Source organism: Podarcis melisellensis, assembly GCF_964234715.1.
Source record: "Podarcis melisellensis genome assembly, chromosome: 9".
In the NCBI taxonomy this organism is placed as follows: Eukaryota; Metazoa; Chordata; class Lepidosauria; order Squamata; family Lacertidae; genus Podarcis; species Podarcis melisellensis.
The window spans coordinates 37338772-37360597 of NC_138541.1; the positions used below are offsets into that span (position 1 = coordinate 37338772).

Consider the following 21826-nt stretch of genomic DNA (forward strand, 5'->3'; position numbering starts at 1 on the left):
GGGAGTCAAAACATGCTGTGAAGCAGGAAGAGTCTAGCTAACTCTGTACACAACACCACCATTCCCCGCCCCCTCCACAGACTATAAACCCATGCCAGGGAGCCCTTTATGTATATGACAGGTAGGCCTGGATTTAGGTTTGATGAGGCCCATAGCTACTGAAGGTAATGGAGCCCTTTATATGTCCAGCTGTCCTTTGTCAACAACAAATTGTCACTGTTTTTTGTGTTGAATATATGCTATATGGTAATTTATGGACCTAATAGGTATCTAAAGCCATTTGCATATAAAAAAATATGTACATCATAGGAGCCTACACAACACAAAACACTCGCTGTATGTAGGTTTTATTTTGTTTATTTTTTATCTTATATTTTGGAAATGTACATCCAGTTGTTTTTTCCTTTAATTTTTGGGGGGCCCCAAGAAAGTGGGGTCCTAAGCTATAGCTTGTTTAGCTTATACGTAAATCCGGCACTAATGACAGGGTGCATGGCATGAGGCTATTTCTCTTTTGTCTCATGTCACAGAAAGTACTTACACGATGCAAATTGTGGAGAAATGACACTTTGCATAAGAAGAGGGCACTTTGCATGGACAGCCCGGCCTCAAAACATGTTCATAACAGCCATCTTCTCAGAACTTTCCCAGTCACTCTTTCTCTGACTCCACATGCATGCTTGCGCACACAGCTTTCTGCTTTTGCTTCTGTTGCAGCATGCCTCCCTGTAAAAACCAATGGAGGAAAGCACACAATCCAGGGGTTTGCAGAGCAATGCATTTCCTACATGAGAAAATGCCTCATTTAAGGCAGCACCCACCAGGAGAGGGTCCTTCACTAATCTTAATGTGCAGGAAGGTTGATACTTTAAAAAGACTACTTCTGTTCACCCAACAGTCTTCAGTTATAGCCAGGCATGAGTTGATCAAGCTTGGAAGCAAGGAAGACAAGCTTTTATAGAGAAATTCCTGGAGGATAAGACTAATGGCGACCATTAGTCATTCTAGTGTGCCCCTGAATACTAGCTGCTGAGCATCCTGAGGAGGAGAATGTTATTTCATTCAGGTCCTGCTTGCCTCCGCCCTTTGGCATCTGGTTCACAGTGTGAGAACAGGATGCTGCAGGCCTTTGGTCTGGTACAGGAAGGCTCTTTTTATGCATCTTAAAAAACCCACGTTGGAATAATTGGTTTGGAAAAGACCTTTTCTGCTCTTCAAATGTTTTCTTTTTCTCAAGACGACCAGCTCACTATTGAATAAAGAGGTTTTGACTTTTTCCATCAGTTCATGCCAGGAGCCAGTTGTAGAACATATCCTAAGAATAGCAATCGTAAGGCTGTTGTTGTGTGTGTGTGTGTGTGTGTGTGTGTGTGTGTGGTCATTTTGCATTTCTGAGAAAACAAAGCTATTTTCCCAATGTTATAAATATTTGATGTCAATTCAGTATATCTATATTTTGGGCAATGTTCTGCGAAGCATGCCAACCCTGGTCATGAAAGATGAAAATCCTTATGATGAGGGGGAGGAGAAGAAGACAACATCAAGACAACATCGAGGAGAGAGGGGTCTGTTCCAGCATGTGACACAAAATGTTTCTTACCATTTTATAATTCATTTTCCCCAAGGTTTCTTTGTTTTTGTTTTTTTTTAAGTAACCAAGGGAAAGAGATTCTTCCCGTTCCCCACTTTTCATTTATAAATGTGGTTGGTTAAAATAACTTTTTTGTTTTGTAGAAATCAGGGGTTGGCGTCTCCTGTTAATATTTGGTTTTGTTCATACTGTACTTCCTCCAAGGACTTCAGGATAGTATATACGATTCTCTTCTTCCCGCCCACAACCCTGTAGGATATGATAGGCTGAGAGATAATGGCTGCTTGGTTCAAGGTTACTAACTCATGGCTAGAGGAGATTATTTGCCTTGTGTGTGTATGGGACAACAGGAGGAAAGCAACCCTTGTAAACCCATATGATGGGTTCCACGTGACTTGGATTTCAGAATGTATTTGGAAGTGGGGGGGGGAATTACTTCCCCCTGTGTGTTCTGAAAGGGGACTCCTCTGCAAGGTGACAGACACACAGAAGCAGCTTTGATTTTACATTTCTTCTGCTTTATTTTAATCTATCAAACACACGTTTTCTGAAACAATAGGTGAACTAAAACTCCAGCTGTCCTTCAACTATTGCAGCTTATCTGAATTTTTGCAGTGTAGTTCCCCAACCACCTTTGTTTGCAAAATGCACATATTAGGGGAAAGTGTGCATAAAAATGAAGGTATTAGTGAAAATAGCATACCAAAATGCATTCTAAGGGGAAATTGCTTGCAACAATGCACACGTTGCTCAAAACTCCATATTAAAAAATGTGCTTAAGATAAATTTGAGTTAAAAATTGTAAATTGCTGTAAAATGGGGAGAAGTGAATTTAGGTTTGCGAAAATAAGAAACCGAGAGAACCAAAATGGACAGGTCCTTTCTTCCCTAGTGATCACATATGCATGTCCAAAAGAGAGATTTGTAACTAGCATCTCGCAGGTAGGAAATGGACAGTTCAACCTGGAGAGCTGCTACCAGTCAGTTTAAACAATACTGAGCTAGATGGACCGTAGATTGTCTTATGTTAGCTCATACGACAAAGAAGAGACTTTAAGCTATAAGTACTTGTGTGGGTTACCTTAACAATTGGCTACATGGAAATGAGCGGTAACAAGAATCAGCATCAGATTTCTACACTCCAGTCTTTGATCGCTGAAAATAAAAAGTGTATACCACATGGAATTCACTTTAAAACCCATGCCAGAATATAAACTATGATCTGCCAACAAAAGCTGAGTGGGGGAAAAAATATGTAGAGGAAGCAATAAAAATAACAGTGTCTTCTGCCCAGATGGTTGCTCCCCCACCCCACCAACTCTTTGACACCAAGGAATTAAGATGTTATTAATTGAAGCAAATTTTATCTCCCTGTCTCATAGATAGTGAAAGCATGCTTTCAAGTTTCAACAAACCATTATGGTCAGAGGCAGGGAAGCTGTGGCCCTCCAGATGCTGTTAGACTACAACTCCCATCACCCCCAGCCATTAGCCATGGTGGCTGTGGTTGATGGCAGTTTTGGTCCAACAACACCTGAAGGGGCACAGGTTCCCCATCCCTTCTTTAGACCATATCCTGGGGCCTTCAAGTGAATGAGCAGTTTAAGGAAAATATATGTGGAGCTTCAGCACAACCAGCAGCAAAAATGACAGCAGTTAAAAAAGTATCAGCAGCACTTATAGCACCATGTCAGCAACAGATGGTTGGAGCTGAAGCCAGATATGGCAACTGCTGGTCCATCTTAATGGTAATCAGACTAGTACATCACTTGGCACATGTGAAATTCTGCGATGTATTTTGCCTAAGCTTCTGTTTGCTGCCCCCTCACATCAGTTAAAGTGAAGGCTAAAATATAGCCCCCTCTTTCCTTTCTCTCCTGCTGCAATCCACAAGCCACATGCTTCTAGGCAATTCAATTAAAGCCCCAATTAAATTCATAAGGCAATTGTAAAATGACTTTTGTGTGGTTCGTGACTCACTTCTTCTCTGACACAGCACAAACTATGAAAATGTTTTATAATATCCTTTTTTAAAAAAAAATCAGGCACAAACCATGGAAAATGTTTTACAATACCTTTTTTATTTCTTTATTTCAGGCGGCCTGTTTTTAACCAGTTGAAGGACAGTGCTAATGTGGAAAATTGCTTAACAAGCTATTCCATCCACATACTGCTATCCTCACTTTATATTTAATCACAACTGTCCTTTTGTTGCTGTGAAACAGTGTTTTAAGACCATACGATTAGCTGTGCAAGATCAAGCCAGTGATCCAGTCTAGCATCCAGTTCTCATAATGGCCAAGTGGATGCCTATGGGAAGCCTTGGAGAACCAGTCTATAAATATTTTGAATAAATAAATAGAATTTCAAAAGGCATTTATTGTGTGTGAAAACTATTAACATCAATCACTCGCAAATATTGTGTTGTTTACACAACTATTGATGGGTGATGTCAGGAAACTGCCATCGGAGCCAGAGGCGGGGGAAAGGCTCCAGAGGGATGCCGGAGAGGGTCCCAGTAGGGAGAGAGGCAGCCCATCTGCTGGGGAAGGAAATCAGCGTAACACCGGTGGAGAAGGGGGGCAGATGGGGGAATCAGAGAGGAGGCTCCAGGACTCATCGCCGGAGACCAGCAGGGAGAGCACGGGTACTCCGCTGCCCACACCCTCCCTGCGCAGAAGACTTCCGCACAGGGAGAGTAGGAGGAGACTTGGCGTCAAAGAACTTCTTTGCTGGAAGAAGTTCAAGAAACGCCCACTGACGGATTCTGCCAGCGACTGAGGCAGCCACGGGTGTGAGGCTGTCCAGACAGAAAGGGTTCAACCAGGTAACCTAGCCAGGAGTGGCAGCAACTTACGCACGAGCAACCCCTAGAACCATTACAGGTGACATGTTTGGTCACATTTTAACAACTCAGAATTAACGTATGTCACTAAATTGTTGGAAAATTCCAATTCATGGCTTGGAAAAAAGTCGTGTTTTGTTTTTGAACTAAACTACATTACTCATCTCTGAGCATTCCACGTGGACAAAAAGACAATATATATTTCAGGCACCACAGACAGGCCTTATGCAGAGAGGCTGTACACTTTCCCTTGCTTTCCTAATTCCACATTTATTATTTGCACTCTATAGAAGTTCCAAGATGATAGTTTCATTAATGGCTTGGGAAAAATCTATCCCTTGGAAGAAAGAAGGACAGCTCAAATTTCATCGTGAGAAAAATATTAGAATACATCTATCCTTCAGCAGATTTGTAACATAATTTACACTGCAACCCCAACCAACAGAAACAGGATTGTTAACTTTCCATGTTATGTATGACCTACTGAAGATTTATTTTCATTTAGAGATGGATTAAGGAAGCGGTTTATGAGGAACTTGAAATGTCCCCCCTCCCCCCATTTCTCTTTAAGGAAGTACAATGTGATGTATAAACCAAGTCCTTCAAAGAACATATACCCATTTTTATTTATGGAGCATCTAGTGCAGGCACCCCCAGACTCGGCCCTCCAGATGTTTCAGGGCTACAACTCCCATCATCCCTAGATAACAGGACCAGTGGTCAGGAATGCTGGGAATTGTAGTCCCAAAACATCTGGAGGGCCAAGTTTGGGGGTCCCTGATCTAGTGCATACCCATCCTCAGTACTGCCTCAGAGAACAAATGGCCTCTGGACATTTCCTGAAAACACTGAGGTTGCTGACTGAGCACCATCGGCCATTATGATGGCTGACAATGTAAGAAGTTGAAAGAAGTGAACAATCAACAGAGGTAGTGGTGGAGGGTGCCATTCCTCTCCCAACTCATTTTAGTGAAAACGTTTCTGAGAGCTCTTCAGATTAGAAAATGAATGCAGAAGATTCTACAGGATCATTCTTATGAAGGGTGACTCAGGCACCAAAAACATGCAAACAAAACATCGTTCTACTTCCAGGGTCATCCTTCCAGTTTCTCAAGGTCTTGTATTGCTATTCCCCATCACTTGTTGTCCCTGTTAATGTGGTCTATCTCTTTTAGATCACAGTATTGCTTTTTGTATTCATAGGCAGGGCCTGGATCAGGTAAATTCATGTTGGCTGGTATGGGAAACAACGGATTCTGATTGGCTGGAGAGTCTAGTCACTGGGCAGTCAACTGTGTTAGCATAATGTCACTTGGGAAAATGGGTGATACAGGAGCCAACTAGGGGCTTCGCTCCCTCCCCCCCATAAAATACTTGAGGGGACCCCTGCCTGGTTGATGAGCATTGTCATTCAAATGGCGTACTTGCACTGTGTCATGTAATCAATTACATGGTGCAGGGCTTACCTGCCCCCTCCCAATATTTTATTCAAGTTGGTAGCCCTGATCCTTGGTGTGACTTTAATTCCTGGTGAAGTCAGAAGAAGGAAGCTGGCGACTGTGTTCGGCTAGGAGGCTGCCCTGTGTAAAAGTCTTACAGCAAGGTAACATGAGCAAGTTTTTAAAATCATCTTAGTACAACTGGGAGAGCTTTGGCATCAAAGGCAGATTCTACGGAGTAGCTGGACCACATTGTAGCATGAATAAATTTGGTCGAGGTGGCAGTTTAGGGAATTTGGCCTGAGGTAAAATCCACTTAGTGGTTGGTGTCAGAGGCTCTTGAGTCCTTAGAAAGGGTTTGTCAAGCACATGTTGGACCCCAAAGTAAATTTCAGTGTTCCCTTAATCAACAAAACGTAACCTTTAATGAATGGTCTTTGTTAATAGTTCCTGCTGCCCCTCCGGTGTGGGTGTCAATCTGATACCTAAGTCTTATTACTGAAAGCTACAGTACTAGGCTTTAAAAGCATTCTTGGGGAAAGGGGGGCTGCGAAGGAAGGTCACATTGCAGAACTGCTGTGGCAGGGAGCCCCACAGACCTTGAAACATAACTAAAGAAGTACAACTATGAACACTTGTATTTATAAAAAGGTCGGTTGGAGGGAACCAATCCCCTCTATTTCCTGGTACCTATCCCTTTCCCACTCAGGATCCACTCCTTGCTTTTTTATTTTTAGGCATTTGCGGCCCACTTTTGTTTCAGTGAAGCCCACCCTTGGGAGCATTCGCAGCTCCCAAGCTTTCCTCATGGGCAGATCCCTAAAGTGGTGGGATGCCTCATCCTGGTTTCTCAAGAGAAGCAGCCCCAGCCCCTCCTCCTATCCAGGGAGGAACTGCTTAAAAAAAACACGACCCTTCGCGTTCCCCCCACTCATTTTTTTCCTTTTATTTTGCTGGGGGCGGAGGAGGCTGTCTTTGAGGTTGCATGCTCTTCTTCTGAACATTGCAAGAGAGAGAGAGAGAGAGAGAGAGAGAGAGAGAGAGAGAGAGAGAGAGAGAGAGAGAGAGAGAGAGAGAGTCGTTCCCCCTCCTCGGAAACGGGGGGTTGGGTAAAGGAGGGGGCTGATCCGACTTCCCTCTGCCCGGAGGTGGAGAGTCGGAATCCCACCCAACCAGACGGAGCCTGGAGGATTTAGGAAGCCTTCGCTAGGAAAGGGATCTCAGAGAGGGAAAGCAGCCAGGGAGCAGCTTCCTTCCAACTTTCGCTGCGCGGCTCTTGCAAAGAGCTTCCCATGCGCCCCGCTGGACTCGCGGCGGCGGCGGCGTGTTCCTCGCCTCGTCCTTCTTCTCCCGGGCGGGAGCCACGCCAGACGTCGCGGGCGCGCAGATTCCGCGGGACAAAACGGTGGGTGGACCGACGCCGCGTGGCTGATCGTCGGGGATACTGTACTTTTCTGTTGTCTCTCTCTGCGAGGGAAGAAGGGAGCTTGGAAAACCCGGCGTCCGGGGACGGGGAGGAGGGATGAGAGTTGGCCTCTGGTTCTTGGGGGTAGGAAGCAAGCGGTGCTCGTCTATTGCGCTCCCTCCTTTCTCGTGTGCGCGCCCTCTCTCTTTTTCTATTTGTAGGGGAAAGCTCCCCTACACAAGCAAGTGCTGGGTCTTTGCAACCAGCCATAATGTGAAGCTGCTGCTTTGCTGGAGGAACAGACACGGAAAAGGGGAGGGGGCTGCTGCTGCTGAACCCTTCTCCCTCCTGCCGCTTTTCTTTTTTAAACATCGCTCCCTGCCAAGGGTGCCAACTGGAATAAAATATGGGGGGGGGGGCAGGTAAGCCCCGCTCCGCATAGTCGATCACATGATCACACTATTTGAATGCTAGTGCTCATCAACTTCTTTTGGAGGGGATCCAGTTCCCTCAAATATTTTTTTTTTGGGGGGGGGCGAAGGGACCTCAACCCCTAGGAGTTGGCTCCTACGCTCCCTGCTGCTTTCTCACCTGCAGGTGTGGGATCCCGGGTCCCGTCTGCTATCAGCGGACACCGCCATCGCTTGGAAGAATTTCCACGTAAATCCTTCCAAGTAAACCCAAGTTTAGCACGAGTAGATCATAAAATCTCGTGTGTGTGTGTGTATTCCATTCAGGGCGCATGCTGTGGCAGAAACTTCCGTTCCTTTGAACTCAATGGCCCATGTTGGATGTGTTTAGGCTTGATTGTATCACATGTCAGTGTTAGTCATGTCAAAAGTAAGGCTGTGATCCTAACACACTTAATAACAATAGTAATACTCTGATTTGCAGAAACTCTGATTTGCAGAAAGCTTACAAGGGGGTTATATAACGTCAGCTACTTGTTGAGCTTTCATTCTAATATGTTTGCTAGGAAGTTGGTGTTATTGTTATCTTGCATATTTCAGCGCATTTTCCTATCACTTTCCTTATTGCAAAAGTTTTAAAAAAGAAGATAAAGGAATCAAGTTTGTTGTGTGAGAGCACCAAATCCAGTTTAATCGCACAACCTGCATTTGCTGATATGTGATTGAATCTCATCCTCAAAATAGCAACAATCTAAAGTGCCCTTTGCCATACTATACCCAGACCTGTAGTGCTGTCCATTTTTACTTAGAAGTGAGTTTCATTCAGCTTACAAGTACAGTGGTACCTCGGGTTAAGTACTTAATTTGTTCCGGAGGTCCGCACTTAACCGGAAACTGTTCTTAACCTGAAGCACCACTTTAGCTAATGAGGCCTGCTGCCGCTGCCGTGCCGCTGGAGCACAATTTCTGTTGTCATCCTGAAGCAAAGTTCTTAACCCGAGGTAATATTTCTGGGTTAGTGGAGTCTGTAACCTGAAACGTATGTAACCTGAAGTGTATGTAACCCGAGGTACCACTGTACCTGTCCTCCTCCTCCTCGCTGCCTGCTTTGTGTACAGTCTGCCTGGTGAAGAGTTCTGCAGAACTTGAAAACTTGCCCGACTTTTGGGACGTTCCAGTTGGTCCCAATAAAAGTATTGCCTAACTGTAAATTTGGGGAAGTCTTTTTTTAAAAAAATGAGTCAATAGATGTAGTTTCACCTTGAGCTAATTGAAATCCTAAAACTTTCATAAAATCACAGAATTGAAAGGGGCCTGGGAGGTATCCAGTCCCACCACCTGCTCTGTGTGAGAATGCAGTGCAGAATGCAACTACACAATCTCTGAGAAGCAGCTATCCAGACTCATATCCATCAAGTGAATGAGAGATCATCACCTCCCAAGGCAGCCTTTTCCATTGCCAAACAGCTGTTAACAATTAGGAAGTTTATCTCCATGTTGAGATGAAATCTGCCTCCTCGCCATTTCCAGCAATTTCAGCTATGACCCTGGTCTGGATTGGGGTCCTACACTGGCTGTTTGTGAAAGAAAAACACAATTAGTGCAAAGTGTAGTCTTGAGCCACAGTCTAGCCGAAATTTAGCACTTAACGTCCCCCAGCTTCTTAATATACGGTATATATTTTTAAAGGTAATTAAAAGACTATTGAAATGAAGGCCAAGTGGAGAGTGAACCTATGCATGTTTACATGTTAGTAAGCCCTGCTAAATTCAGTGGGACTCAATTTCAAGTAAATGTGGGTGACCTGGTTGGATTGTACACTGAGCTGAGCTTCTCCCCTCCATATTATATTCTGTGTTAGTTACGGAGGCAGTTATAGTTCTACTGGTAGATCGTACCCACTGGTGGCGGTGGCAGCGAGATTTGAAGTAGACTAGCAAAGATTTTGATTCCCAGTTTTTTAACAATGGCAGCAAGAAATTGCCGCCGCCACCGCGCTGGATATGTTGCCACTGCTGTGGTTATTCATACTCATACTCCCTTCCTTCATCATATAGTCTCAGGATGGGCTATAGAAGTATCAGAGTAATAATAAAAATCCATTAAAGTCATAAAATTAAAACCACAATGCCCATCAATAATAACATGAACAGAACAGCAGTACTGTACAGAGAAAATGAAGAGAGTGGGTGTGTATGTGAGGGGGTGGGTAAAACCAGGAGTGGGTTTTTTGTGTTGGAGGACTGTAAGTTCAGTTCAGTTCTGGTTCTCGGGGGCAGGGGGAAAATCCTGGGCTCCACAGTCTTTAATTTGAAGACTATATCAATTGCACCATTCTCCAGCTGGTAGATCTTGGTGTTCTATTAACAAACAAAGTCATTCCTAGAAGCCTAAATTCCCAGAGGCTGGAGAGTCCTGTCACTTCACTACTCCCCCCAGATGAGGCATCATGACACATAGGATGGGAATTACTTGGTTTACGTGCTTCTGATCAGGACTTTGCAGCAGCCTTTATGGCTTGCAGTAGCTTTATTGCTTTGGTGATTGTTGACCCTGTAGAAAAGAGACTTGGGTATTTCTGATAATAATAAAAATGTAGTAGTAGTAATTTAAAATTTTAAGGAAAGTAGTCTTGCTTATGTTCCAACAACCAAACATTTTTCAGCATCCAGTATGCACACTATTAATTTTATAGCTGTAAATTCTCTAAAAATCTCTAATCATACATGTCTGGATTTTCCTTACTGATATCAAAGCAATTTATTTCCAAAGAAATATGCTTAGGGAAAGATGGGACGGGTTTAACAAAAGCAAATGGAAGTTGTGTAAATAAACAGAGACTGATTTTAAAGGAACAGAATTTACCTTCACAAACATTTGTTTAAAATCAACCATTTAAATAATAAACAACCCCCCAGTTCTGAATGTATTGAGCTGGATCCAAAGGTGGCACGATTAAGATAGATCTGTCTGCTTCTGCTTTTTATTTTTTAATACCTTTCAATACTATTTTACGTTATTGTAATTTACTGTACGTTTGTTGCCCTTGCTCCTTCTTTGCTGCTTTGCTTATAGTTTTATAGAATGGCTGGATATAAGTTTACAAATGAATGAATGAATTTAAAAGTTTAATTTGGATTTCTGTCTAGAATTAAAAGTTCGTGAGGCTCTTAATCTCAGGGTTGTGGGTTTCGAGCCCCATCTTGGGCAAAAGATTCCTGCATTGCAAAGGGTTGGACTAGACGACGCTTGTGGTTTCTTCCAGCTCTGCAATTCTATGAAAATATACAAATAAATGTTTCAGTTTGCCAATATTGCAACATAAATATTACCTTCTTTTTTATTGTAGGTGAAATAAGTCCATCAGCTACTATTGAAATACAGAAGATTTCCCAATACAGAAGATTTGAAGATGGAAGCGTTTCATTTTGAGATGGTCTTGGTGCTTCTCATAACTGGATTTGTCATCATTGATGGTTCTGACATCTACCAGTCAAACCTGACTAACCCTGTCACAACTTCCTCTGAAACAGAATCTAAGCTGATCTTCCCTACCCATAAACCCAACCGCACCTATATCTATTGTTCACAACGTCCTAAAATTATGGACACTTTCAAATACATCAATACAGCAATATCTTGTGCAGTGTTCATCATTGGGCTTGTTGGGAATGCAACCCTGCTGCGGATTATCTACCAGAACAAGTGTATGAGGAATGGCCCCAATGCACTGATAGCTAGCCTGGCCCTGGGAGACCTCATCTATATAATCATTGATATCCCTATCAACATATATAAGGTAAAACACCGCAATGTTTACAGTTTGTGCACTCATTTTACAGTATGCAGAAGCTGACTTGTGGAGGGCAGCTGAAACACTGATGCGAAGGAAGGGGTGGGCCAGACAGATGATGCCCCTCACTCCTTTCAGCATATAAATATGTTCTTCTTGTTGTTGTAATCCATTAACTGTAATGGCTTGGGGAGGACAGGTGAGCATTGACAGCTAAGCTCCAGGCATTCATAGATAATAAAAATTACCCAAAACTAGACAGTGCTAGACAGTGGAAGCATATTTCTCCTGGATCTCTGTGGTTGATCATCTGTACACATTAGGGGATGGAGGCATTGTTTAATGGTCATCCCATTCCCCCTGCCCCAACTTGGCAATCAGATTGTAGAAGGTGTGTCACAGTATTCACTGGCTGTTGTATTTCTCCCTTGTGCTATTTAAAAGCCTTTGTGAGATGGCATCTGTAGTGTTGAAGTTGAGTGCTGTCTTTATGTGGATGACTTTCAGCTCTGTCTTACCAGATCCAGATGCAGTTGTGGACATAACAAACCAGTGCTTAAAATCAGTGATGGACTAGCTAAGGGAGGCCATGCTACTCTCTTTCTCTCACACAAGGCACACAACCCCTCTATTCAGCTAATCTTCCCAGAGCAGCTGAAGAGGGCTATTGCCCAGCTTTAATTTTGTTTTCCTCTTTGCTGTCACTGTCAAAGCTGGTCTTGGGCCAGAACAGTGCTGTTTTTCTAGAAAAAGAGGTGCCGGAGCTCACCATAAACACCTCCCTCTTTCTCTTAGAATGGCAATGGCGCCCACCTGAGAGGTGCTGGACTGAGTTCTAGCGAGTTCCGGCTGAAAAAAAGTTCTGGGCCAGAACAAAATGGCTGCCAAACTGAAGGCTAGCTGCTTCTGCTCTACAGAATTTGAGGTGGAGGTCTTCCACATCAGATGTTCCCTGACCCTTTTAACTAGAGATGTTAAAATATCTAGAGATGTTTTAGCCAGAATCTGGGATCTTGTGCTATTTGCCCTCACACTTCCCTTGCTATCTCTGCTGGCATTTAGGCACTTTGTGAATTCTGTCCTGTTCTCCTGAGCGTTTAATGGCTCTTTACTTCCTCATTTTATCTGCTATTTTTATGTTTGTTTGTTTTTTGCCTTTTTATCTTTTTGATTGGAATTGTATTTAGTATAGTTAATTATTGTAAGCTGCCTCCTTGATCTTTTATGGTGAAAACCGGGGAAGAAATGCCACCAACAAATAAATAAAATTCCTGCATGGTGCCTATTTAAGAAACATCACATCTATGTGGAGAGCAAACCTGCTCTGTTTTCTATGCTGGGCTATTATGAGATCCCACACTAAATGAGAACATAGTGACTGCACCTTTATCATAACACAGGGGAAAAACCAGCATACTCCCACTTGTGTAAAGAGTATAAAAGCAATGTAAAAACTGGGATAAGGAGAAGATTTAGCCTCTCGCTATACTGGGCCAAATTTTCGAGATGGGGATCAATTGTATTTCTGCGGATAAGGGAGACTATATAGTGTGCCACTGAGGTTGAAAAGACCATGATGGTCAAAACAACAACAATCAGTGGCGTAGCGTGGGGGGTGCAGGGGGGGCCGGCCGCACCGGGCGCAACATCTGGGGGTTAGGGTTAGGGGGCGCAAATCCATGGGTTAGGGGGCGCAAATCCACGGGTTAGGCGGCACAAATTACTTGCCTTGCCCCGGGTGCTGACAACCCACGCTACGCCACTGACAACAATAAATGAAGAGTGGTTTAGAAATAAATAATAATAATAATAATAATACCGCCACCACTGGGAGATTCATTTCATGGTATCTTTTTCAGAGACTTGGCCAAGTAAACTATAGCGATGCATGATGAGAATATTCTCTGCAAGACAAAGTAACACTTCCAGACTGTCAGAATGAATGTGTTGGAGTTCTGATTTATGATGTGGTGTTGGCCATGACTCAAGTTTAAAACTGTAGGGAGTGCTGGGATCAGTCTTAGTCACTTTGGATTATGTGACAGAATAATAAACCCGAATAAACCACTTTCCCCGCTCCTTTTAGTCTTCACTGAAGTTCATGAGCCTAATGGTTTTCCTACCACCCTTCTTAGTATCGCAAAATGATGGTTATATCTGTGTGTAATATGGCGCCTGTTCTTGGTGAGCTTTTAGTTGTAATGAAACTACAGTTTCTATACATGGTGTGCAGATGCCTGGCAATAATCAATCTCCAGGCTTTTTTAACTTCGTTATGAGTGTGACATCTTGAACGCCTTTAAAGGCATGTTACAGTTATGGCACTGTATACCATTGTTTAAGTTTCTTTTGCCCCATATGCAGAATATCAGAGGTAGTAGCCTTAGGGCCCTGCTCATACACACATGCTGACAAGTAGATAATTGAATGTGTGAACTGACTCCACTGAAAAACAGTGTGCGCTTGGGTAATGTGTGATGCCACGTTCAAACATGCCAATTGTCTCTCGACAGTGTGGTCAGCATGCTTGTGTGAACCAGCCTGTGGGACGAAAATAGATGTGATAGGGGGAGCCACATGTGTTTTATGCATGTGTCTGATCCATTCGTATATGAGTGGGAGGGTGGCAATCTTTAAGAGAACAAAACACACACACACACACACACACACACACTTTCCTTGCCTTATCTCACTGCACTCCATTGCTTTAAGCAATTTCCTCCCTGCCTGGCTTATGTCCAGTTATCAGAGATGGGCTGAGAGAAAGCTGCTGAAAGCAGCAGAGTGCAATAAAGTAAAGCAGGGGAGAGGGGTGGAGTGGGGTTCACTTCTCTCCTACCCATGTTCCTGCCCATAGAAAAAGGAACCTTTCATACCCTTGCTCTAAATGTCCCATGTGGCATGCAGGGATGAGGGAACTGAAAATAAAACTGCCAATATAATAATGCAATTATACAATGCTATTGTAGAGTTGGGAAAAAAGTTCAGAAAAGGGCAACCAAAATTATCAAAGGGATGGAGCAACTCCCCTGTGAAGAAAGATGCACGCAGAAGAGGCCCAGGTTCAGTTCTTGGCTTTCCAAGTAGGGCTTTGAAAGCCCCTGCCTGAATTCATGGAGCAGCCCTGCTGCTCAGTGCCGTATTGAGATTGATGAACCAACGGTCTGACTTGGTACAGGCAACTTCCCCTGTTTCCCTAATTTACCACAGTATCATATACATGTTTATTTGGAAGTAAGTCTCACTGTGTGTTTTGGAGCCTTTTCTCCTTAAAGCATTCAAGTTTTAGAGGCTGGTGTATGCATTTTATGAGCTGCTTTGCAAGTTGTCCAGCAATAGAAAGATTGACACGTTAGCGAGGAACAACCAGCCCATGCGTAATGCTGCCTTATATATCTTCCCTATTTAGCCCAGTATTGACTACTCTCATCAGCAACACCTCTTGAAAGATTCAGATAAAAAATATATTTCTAGCCCAGCAGACTTTTTTGTTTTTAAGTGGAGTTGTGAAGAATTAAATCTAGGAGCTTCAGCAGGAGAAGCATGTTCTCTATCACTGTCCTCTTGCCTCTTAAACGTAGGACTCTTTGGGTGGGGGAAGCATTTTTAAAAAAAACAAAAAAAACTATGAACTTTCACATTTTAGTTGAGATTTTATGTTGGAAAAACAGACTTGCCTTTCCTAAAAACTGGATTAAAATCTTTCTGTCATTATTCCAGAATTGTTTCTCTCTTCAGTCCAATGGATCTGGTTATAAAACCATTTTTATTTTTTTTTTGCTTAGCGTTCTTTGAAGATGAATTGAGTCCTAACAGACGGATGCTCTGGCATTAGTACAAAGTTTTGGTTTTGTTTTGAATAAAATTTAGCTGTAAATGGTTTGGGCCAGACTTCCTCCCACACGGTCTCAACCACAAGCCATTCCGATCGCTCACAGATCACTCCCTGTCACTTTCTCTCAAGTTGTGAGAGACAGAGATTGTCTGCATGTACATACACATAGTGCCCATGTATGTCCAAGCCTTAATTTTCTCTAGTTGTTGAGTTGAGTTGTTGAGTTGAGTATGTGTGTATATATACACATTTTTTTAAAAAAACAACAACAGGAATCTAAGAAAACAAATTGTGGGCCCTATTTATCTTCTAAAGAAATAAAGCACAGAACAGAGCTCTGCAAGTGGAACCTGAAACAAAATTTTGTTCAGCCAGCCATGCCCTTTTCCAGGATACTTCATTCTGTGTCCCACTTCTATGGTTTTCCATTTTTTCATACTCAGCATTCTACAACCACTGACTATTCTTGTGCCTCAACGGGGTTTTTGGAGGTGTCTTCATTCCCCACTCCAAACAGTATTTTCCTCCTAAAGCATGCTTGTACGTTTGCAAACCTTGGTGGTCCTCCAAGCTTACTGAAACCCCCTCTTTGGAAGTTGTATGTAGATGATGTTGTTTTGGCTACATAAAGATCAGCACTTGATTAATCTGCTATTAGTATATAGGAAGACCACTATCGGTCAAGCATCAGCCATTATGCATCACTATTAGCTTGTTCTTTCAATCAGCTTGTTCTTTCAATGTAACATTTGCACGTTCCTTTAATCCAGCCAGTATGTGAGCTACTATGAATGTATAATTCATTAATCAGCATTTCTGCTTCCATGCAAGGGTTATATGGCCCGTTCGTAGTTACACAGTTCTGTTCAACTGGGGTGGGATGGGAAACTGGATAAATGCAAGAATGTTAATTGCTTGGCCTCTACTACAAAATGCAGGTGGGGACAGAAGCTGTGCCAAGACAGCCATAGCTAGTAGCACTGCAGAGTCTGCAATATACACTTTTAGGATGTTTGCATTTCCTGTTGAAACGTTCCTCTGATCACTTCCTCCAGCTCTCAAATTGTTGGTCAGCCAGAAATTCCACTTGGGAATATTTTAACTGATTCCAAGAACGAGATACAGTCCACCTTTTACACCAGCTGATAAGCATATCAGGAAGAAGGATGGATTTGCTATCATTCTAAATATGTGTGTGTGTGTGTGTGTGTGTGCGCGCACGCACGCGCAAGTGTAATGTTGCATGGACAGAATCATTAGTCAATGGGGTAGAGTAGACATATGGATCCCAGCCCAAAAACATTTACAAATCCAGTTGAATTCCTTGGTTGAATGTGCCTGTTTCCATTGCCACATGGCTAGAAATGTGCTCCCTGGTCCACACCATGTACCGCTAATTTGGTTTGTGCATTCGAAATGTACACTGTTATTATGCCTTCCACGCAAATCACCCATGTTGGATCATTGCCAGTAACTGCCTCATATAAAAGCCTCCTGAATGGGTCGGTGCATAGTCGTTACATTTTTTGTGATATATTCCAAGGGAATCAAGATTGCCATTATTGGGAACTGAATCCAGGACTAAGTGGTTCAGTCCAGAAAGAGAACTCCTATGTTCCTTAAATCCATACCATCTTAATACCAGCAGAGTTTGGAAGGTGGCTGTGTTCCAAAGCCAGAAGCTTTAATTGACCATGTTCAAAAGTAGCATGCACCTTCCAAAGCATGGTTGGAAATTGATTTCCCTCCTCTGGATCTTACGGTCCATTTTTAATCAGCATGCTTGCGTAGATGTTAAAAGCATCTTCCACAGAAGCGTCTTCTATACAGCAGTGCAAGAACGGTGCCAAAAAAAATTATAAATACCACCAAGTAAACTGAAGCCCACTTGGTGACATTTAGAAATCATCCAAATGGAATGTTCTGTCTTGTTTATTACGGCTTCACAGGGTTGAGCGTGGAAAACGCAAGATTAGAGGGAGGGGATATTCAGGAAGTTGTGGCTGTCTGGTTAGTTTTCTTGAATTACCACAGCAGAGTATTGAAATCTTTCAAAAGTTTCTGACTTTAGCATGCAAATATGTGGACAGAATTCCACTCTTGTCAGACATTTTGCTGCAGATTTGCCTTGAAAGACAATAGCTTTGAAATCACAGTAAGGCTGGACAGTACTGAACAGTAAACCTTCCTCCCTTGTGAAGCTTTTAAGAGACCGGGCCCCAAGGAGCTGTTCACAAGAGAACTCTGCATCCATTTGGCATACTCATGGAGTGTACAGCTGAACTGGCCCTGTATCTGCCATCTGCTCAAGGAATATTTGGGAAGAAGAAGAGTGTATACATGTACAGCTGTAAGCACAGAGCTCCTTGCCCTGTTGTGAATCCTGCACATTCACAGAATCACAGAGTTGGAAGGGACCCTAAGGTTCACCTAGTCCAGACCCCTGCAACGTTGGAATATTCAGCTGTCCCACATGGGGATCGAACCTGCAACCTTGGCATTATCAGCACCACGCTCTAACCAACTGAGCTATCCAGTGAGCTCAGTTAAGGCTTCCCTTCTTCCCTTCCCAAGGTTCCACTCAGTGAGTGAACAAAGCAGGTTGAGCCAGAAGGTGCACTTCTATAATTAGCTGGGAGCCTAGCATAAATATATTGCCTAGTACACATGGGCAGTGTCTTCTATACCAGGGTTTAGGATGACTGTAACCACACAGGCTGCAGAATGTATCATCTGTAAAATGTATTTGATACATCCAACCATTCAAATGTGACATCTGGATGGATCTAGAAAGCCAACAGAGTTTGAAGGCATAGGATCTGACATCTGTTTGCAGACTAAATCAGATGTTATCCTTGAATGAATGGAAAAACAGACTACAGAAATTTATGTGCTCTCTGGTGTCAAAAAGGGCCAAATCAGATGTTTCTTTAATAGTGAGATTAGTAACCCTATCTGTATTTTATAAAAATTAAATTCCAGGACTGAGAGGGCCCATTTTTCATTAGAACTGCAGCCTACAAGCGTCTTTCAAATTACGGTATTTCTCTGTGCCAGTCGTGGTGCCCATATTGTTCCAGCAGGGGCCCCTTCGCGGCAGATCTATCTATGGTGGGATTACAGTCAAATTTAAGATTGCCTCCCAGCATGGTATGTCACTCTGCAAATCAATGCAGTGTGTGTGTGTGTGTGTGTGAGAGAGAGAGAGAGAGAGAGATTTTAAACATTTTAGCCACAAATGTATGTTGCCCCATATTGGAGTGTTATATTGAGGCCAAGGTGCACTGTTTGAGCTTCATCCCAAAGTACTGGAAGTTCAAGAGAAAGAGGACGTGTGCTGCCTTCTTTGTCACTGCTCTGTGTAATATGCCATCTCCGTTTTCTAATGCTATTGCATCCTTTTAGCCTGCATAAGCATATCTATTGACATCTGGGAGCAATTCTTCCCACCTTTTGATTAAGAAACTGATCATATCCTCCCCAGCAACAGATTTTTTCCCAGACCTCTTATGCAAATATTCCTTCTTTGCCTGTCTTTCCAAACAATAAAACTTAAGCTCCTTTATTTTGTAAGCTTTGATCACTGTTTACACTTATCTCTAAGGATACAATAACTTTAGAATCCACTTCCCCCACTTCATTATTGAAGGTGCTGATGTGAGCTTCTATTTTTTTTTAAAGCCCCCTGCCTTTTTTTAATAGCAGAGCCCTCGATGACTGTTTATGTGTGTGTGGGGGGGGGGTCATTTCCTTCAGTTTGTCTATGGTGAAGCATGCAGCATCAAACCTTTGAGTGTGTTTGCGGAGGCCAGCTTTAAAACTGTTTCCTTGCTGACTGAAAGTAATCAGTGAGGTTGTGTTCCTTAGCTGGCTGCACTCCCTCCATCATTCCCTGTCTACCAACTCCTGAACACCTGATTGGTGGTACAGGGTTTCAGTAGCTAAGACTTAATAGAGTGAAAGACAGAGCAGCTAGATTATTCAACCATTCTCTGTTGCGCACACTTGTGTGTGCCCCAGTTTTACATGATTTTAGACTGTTTCTCTTAAAGCGGTTAAGCTGTTTTTAATGTCACTTTTTATATGATGAATTCTTAATGTTAAATAGAAAAGAAGTATATACACATTTCAAATCAATAAATGTAGGTGAATCCCCCTCTTCATTGGGACAACCTGGGGTCACCTGATGACTTTGGAAAAACATACACTTTGATATGGAGAATGTTAATTGGTTGCGAGGACAGGCAAGGTGAGATTCAGGTATGTGTTCATTTTTTTCTACACTGCCATTTAACATTTCCCATTATTTTTCTTATCCATCCTTTAGCTTCATGGTCAGTGGCCCTTTGGGATGTCTCCTTTTGGGCAGTTTCTTTGCAGCTGTTTTCCTTTTCTTCAGAAAGCATCAGTGGGGATCACAGTCCTTAACCTCTGTGCTCTAAGCGTGGACAGGTAAATAGTTCTACAATTTCATTCTATGAACGATTTCTCCTAGAACAAGAATGAAGAGAGTCAAAAAGTAGTGTAATGACTCTGGATTTTGAAAGCTACAGAACTAATGGCTGCTTATGATATTAAGGCTGGATTGCTAATCCCATGTACCTGGGAGAAAGCGCCATTGAATTCAGTAGGACTTACTTCTGAGTAGACAGGATTGCACTGTGGCTGCTTGGTTTTATTTTAAGGTTAAAGCTTTCATCCTGTGTTGTAATCCCATGTGATAATTTTCTTAATAGCTTCTAGACAAAGTGTGGAAATGATCAGGTCCTCTTAATTGAGTGAAGCATTTTTAAGAAGACATGATATCTAGACTTCTTAAACCAAGCGTCAAAGATGTCCTGCCTGAAGGCAGCATGCACCAGAGGCTCAAATGCCCATACCAATCCTATGTATGGGTCTCTCCCTTGATTGGACCCCAATGGGCTGATCAACTCCAGCCTCTTGCCATATGATCTTTGGGTGAAGGGCAGTGTATACATTTAATAATAATGATGATGTTTGGCAAAGGAGTGGAGCAAAGCTTTTAGCCAAGGCCTGCATCAGCATTGTTGGGCCCCTGTCAAGACCCCTGCCCTGTGAGGATGCCCCAATGGTTCTGCTCCTCTTTTTCTTCTTTTCATTGCTGCCAGCTTGCCTGGTCTCTCCTTTTTGCTTGTTTGGGGGGCCCCATACCTTCTGAAATTAGACACCTGGGGGAGATGTGGCACCTCAGCTGCAGAACACTCTCTACAGAACACTCTCATCTGATCTACTTACACTTCTGCCTTTTGTATCCCAGACATAAGCTTTTTTAAAAAAATTCCTTAGGACTGAAAATCATCCGTTGAGTTATTTCCAAAGAGCATTGATTTTTTATTATTATTATTCTGATGCAGCTGCTGGTTTCTTGTCCTATCGTTTTATCAAATTGCTTAATTTTATTGTTAAATTTCTTTGTTTTGTTTTTAAAATGTTTGTAATTGCTCCCCTGGGAAAACTGTACTATAAACAAACAAACAAATTAACCCCACATTATGTGAATTAAGTCCTCTTGTTTATCTTGCTGTGGTGTGGGATTATGTCCACAATTGTCTGTATATTATAGAAAGTTGTTTGTCTATTCACTATGCATTTGGACACCTTAAGATATTGTAACCAAACATTGATTGCATAATGGTCTTGAGATCAAGTAGTCGTTTTTTTCAATATGATTGGATTCCATTTTGAATCAAGATGCACTGATTCAAAGCTGCACTGATTTTTATTATGAGACCCCAAATAATGCTTTTAAGCGAAAACCATTCAAATGTAATGATTAGATGGAGACCCTTTCTTCCACACACTTGCATGATGATAATGCCAAGATTACAAAACATGAATCCAATCATTTGTTGCCATCTTATGGGTAATTAAGTATCTCATATTGTAAAGAGTCATGAAAGGCGCCTATTATGTTAAGCTTTCCTTCAAAACTCCACCTTTTAATAAAGAATTGAAGCTTGCAATTAATACCTCTGTGTTTTATTTAGGTACCGGGCGGTTGCCTCCTGGAGTCGTGTTCAAGGAATTGGAGTCCCCTTGATCACCGCTATTGAAATCATTACAATTTGGATTCTTTCATTTGTCCTGGCTATCCCTGAAGCAATTGGTTTTACCACTGTTGAATTTGAATACAACGGCAACTTCTACGTTTCCTGTATGCTCCTAACTAATACCACATTTTTGTCCGTATGTATCAAAATACAGCCACAGTTGTTATCTTTCCATTTGCAGTGGGGCATTCTGGAGTGGTGGGATAAAAGGACTAAGAATGGGAGAAGAGGCAAGAGCTGAGTGGATGGAGAGAAAGGTTGGCTCATGTGGAGATGGAAATATGGGAAAGGTTAGGACAACACCCCAGGTGCCCAAGCATAGCTCAGTGGGAGAAATCCAAAATGTTCCCATCTTATTTTAATAAAATTATTCAAAACTCTTTAAATGTTAGCTGGCTTGTATCAGCTGGTTCCTAACCATGGTTTAGCCACTAGAG

The 21826-nt window shown here is 42.5% G+C and overlaps 1 protein-coding gene across 1 annotated transcript in view; it reads left to right on the forward strand.

The window, feature by feature from the left end:
• The first annotated feature begins 6901 nt into the window (after nt 1-6901).
• The window catches only part of EDNRA (endothelin receptor type A), a 29309-nt gene continuing 14384 nt past the window's right edge, over nt 6902-21826 (forward strand). The window contains exons 1-4 of the mRNA XM_081926151.1: nt 6902-7280; nt 11040-11489; nt 19646-19770; nt 21327-21525. Of these exons, the coding sequence (XP_081782277.1) occupies nt 11103-11489; nt 19646-19770; nt 21327-21525 (711 nt within the window). The 5' untranslated portion in view covers nt 6902-7280; nt 11040-11102. The remainder of the gene's footprint in view (nt 7281-11039; nt 11490-19645; nt 19771-21326; nt 21526-21826) is intronic.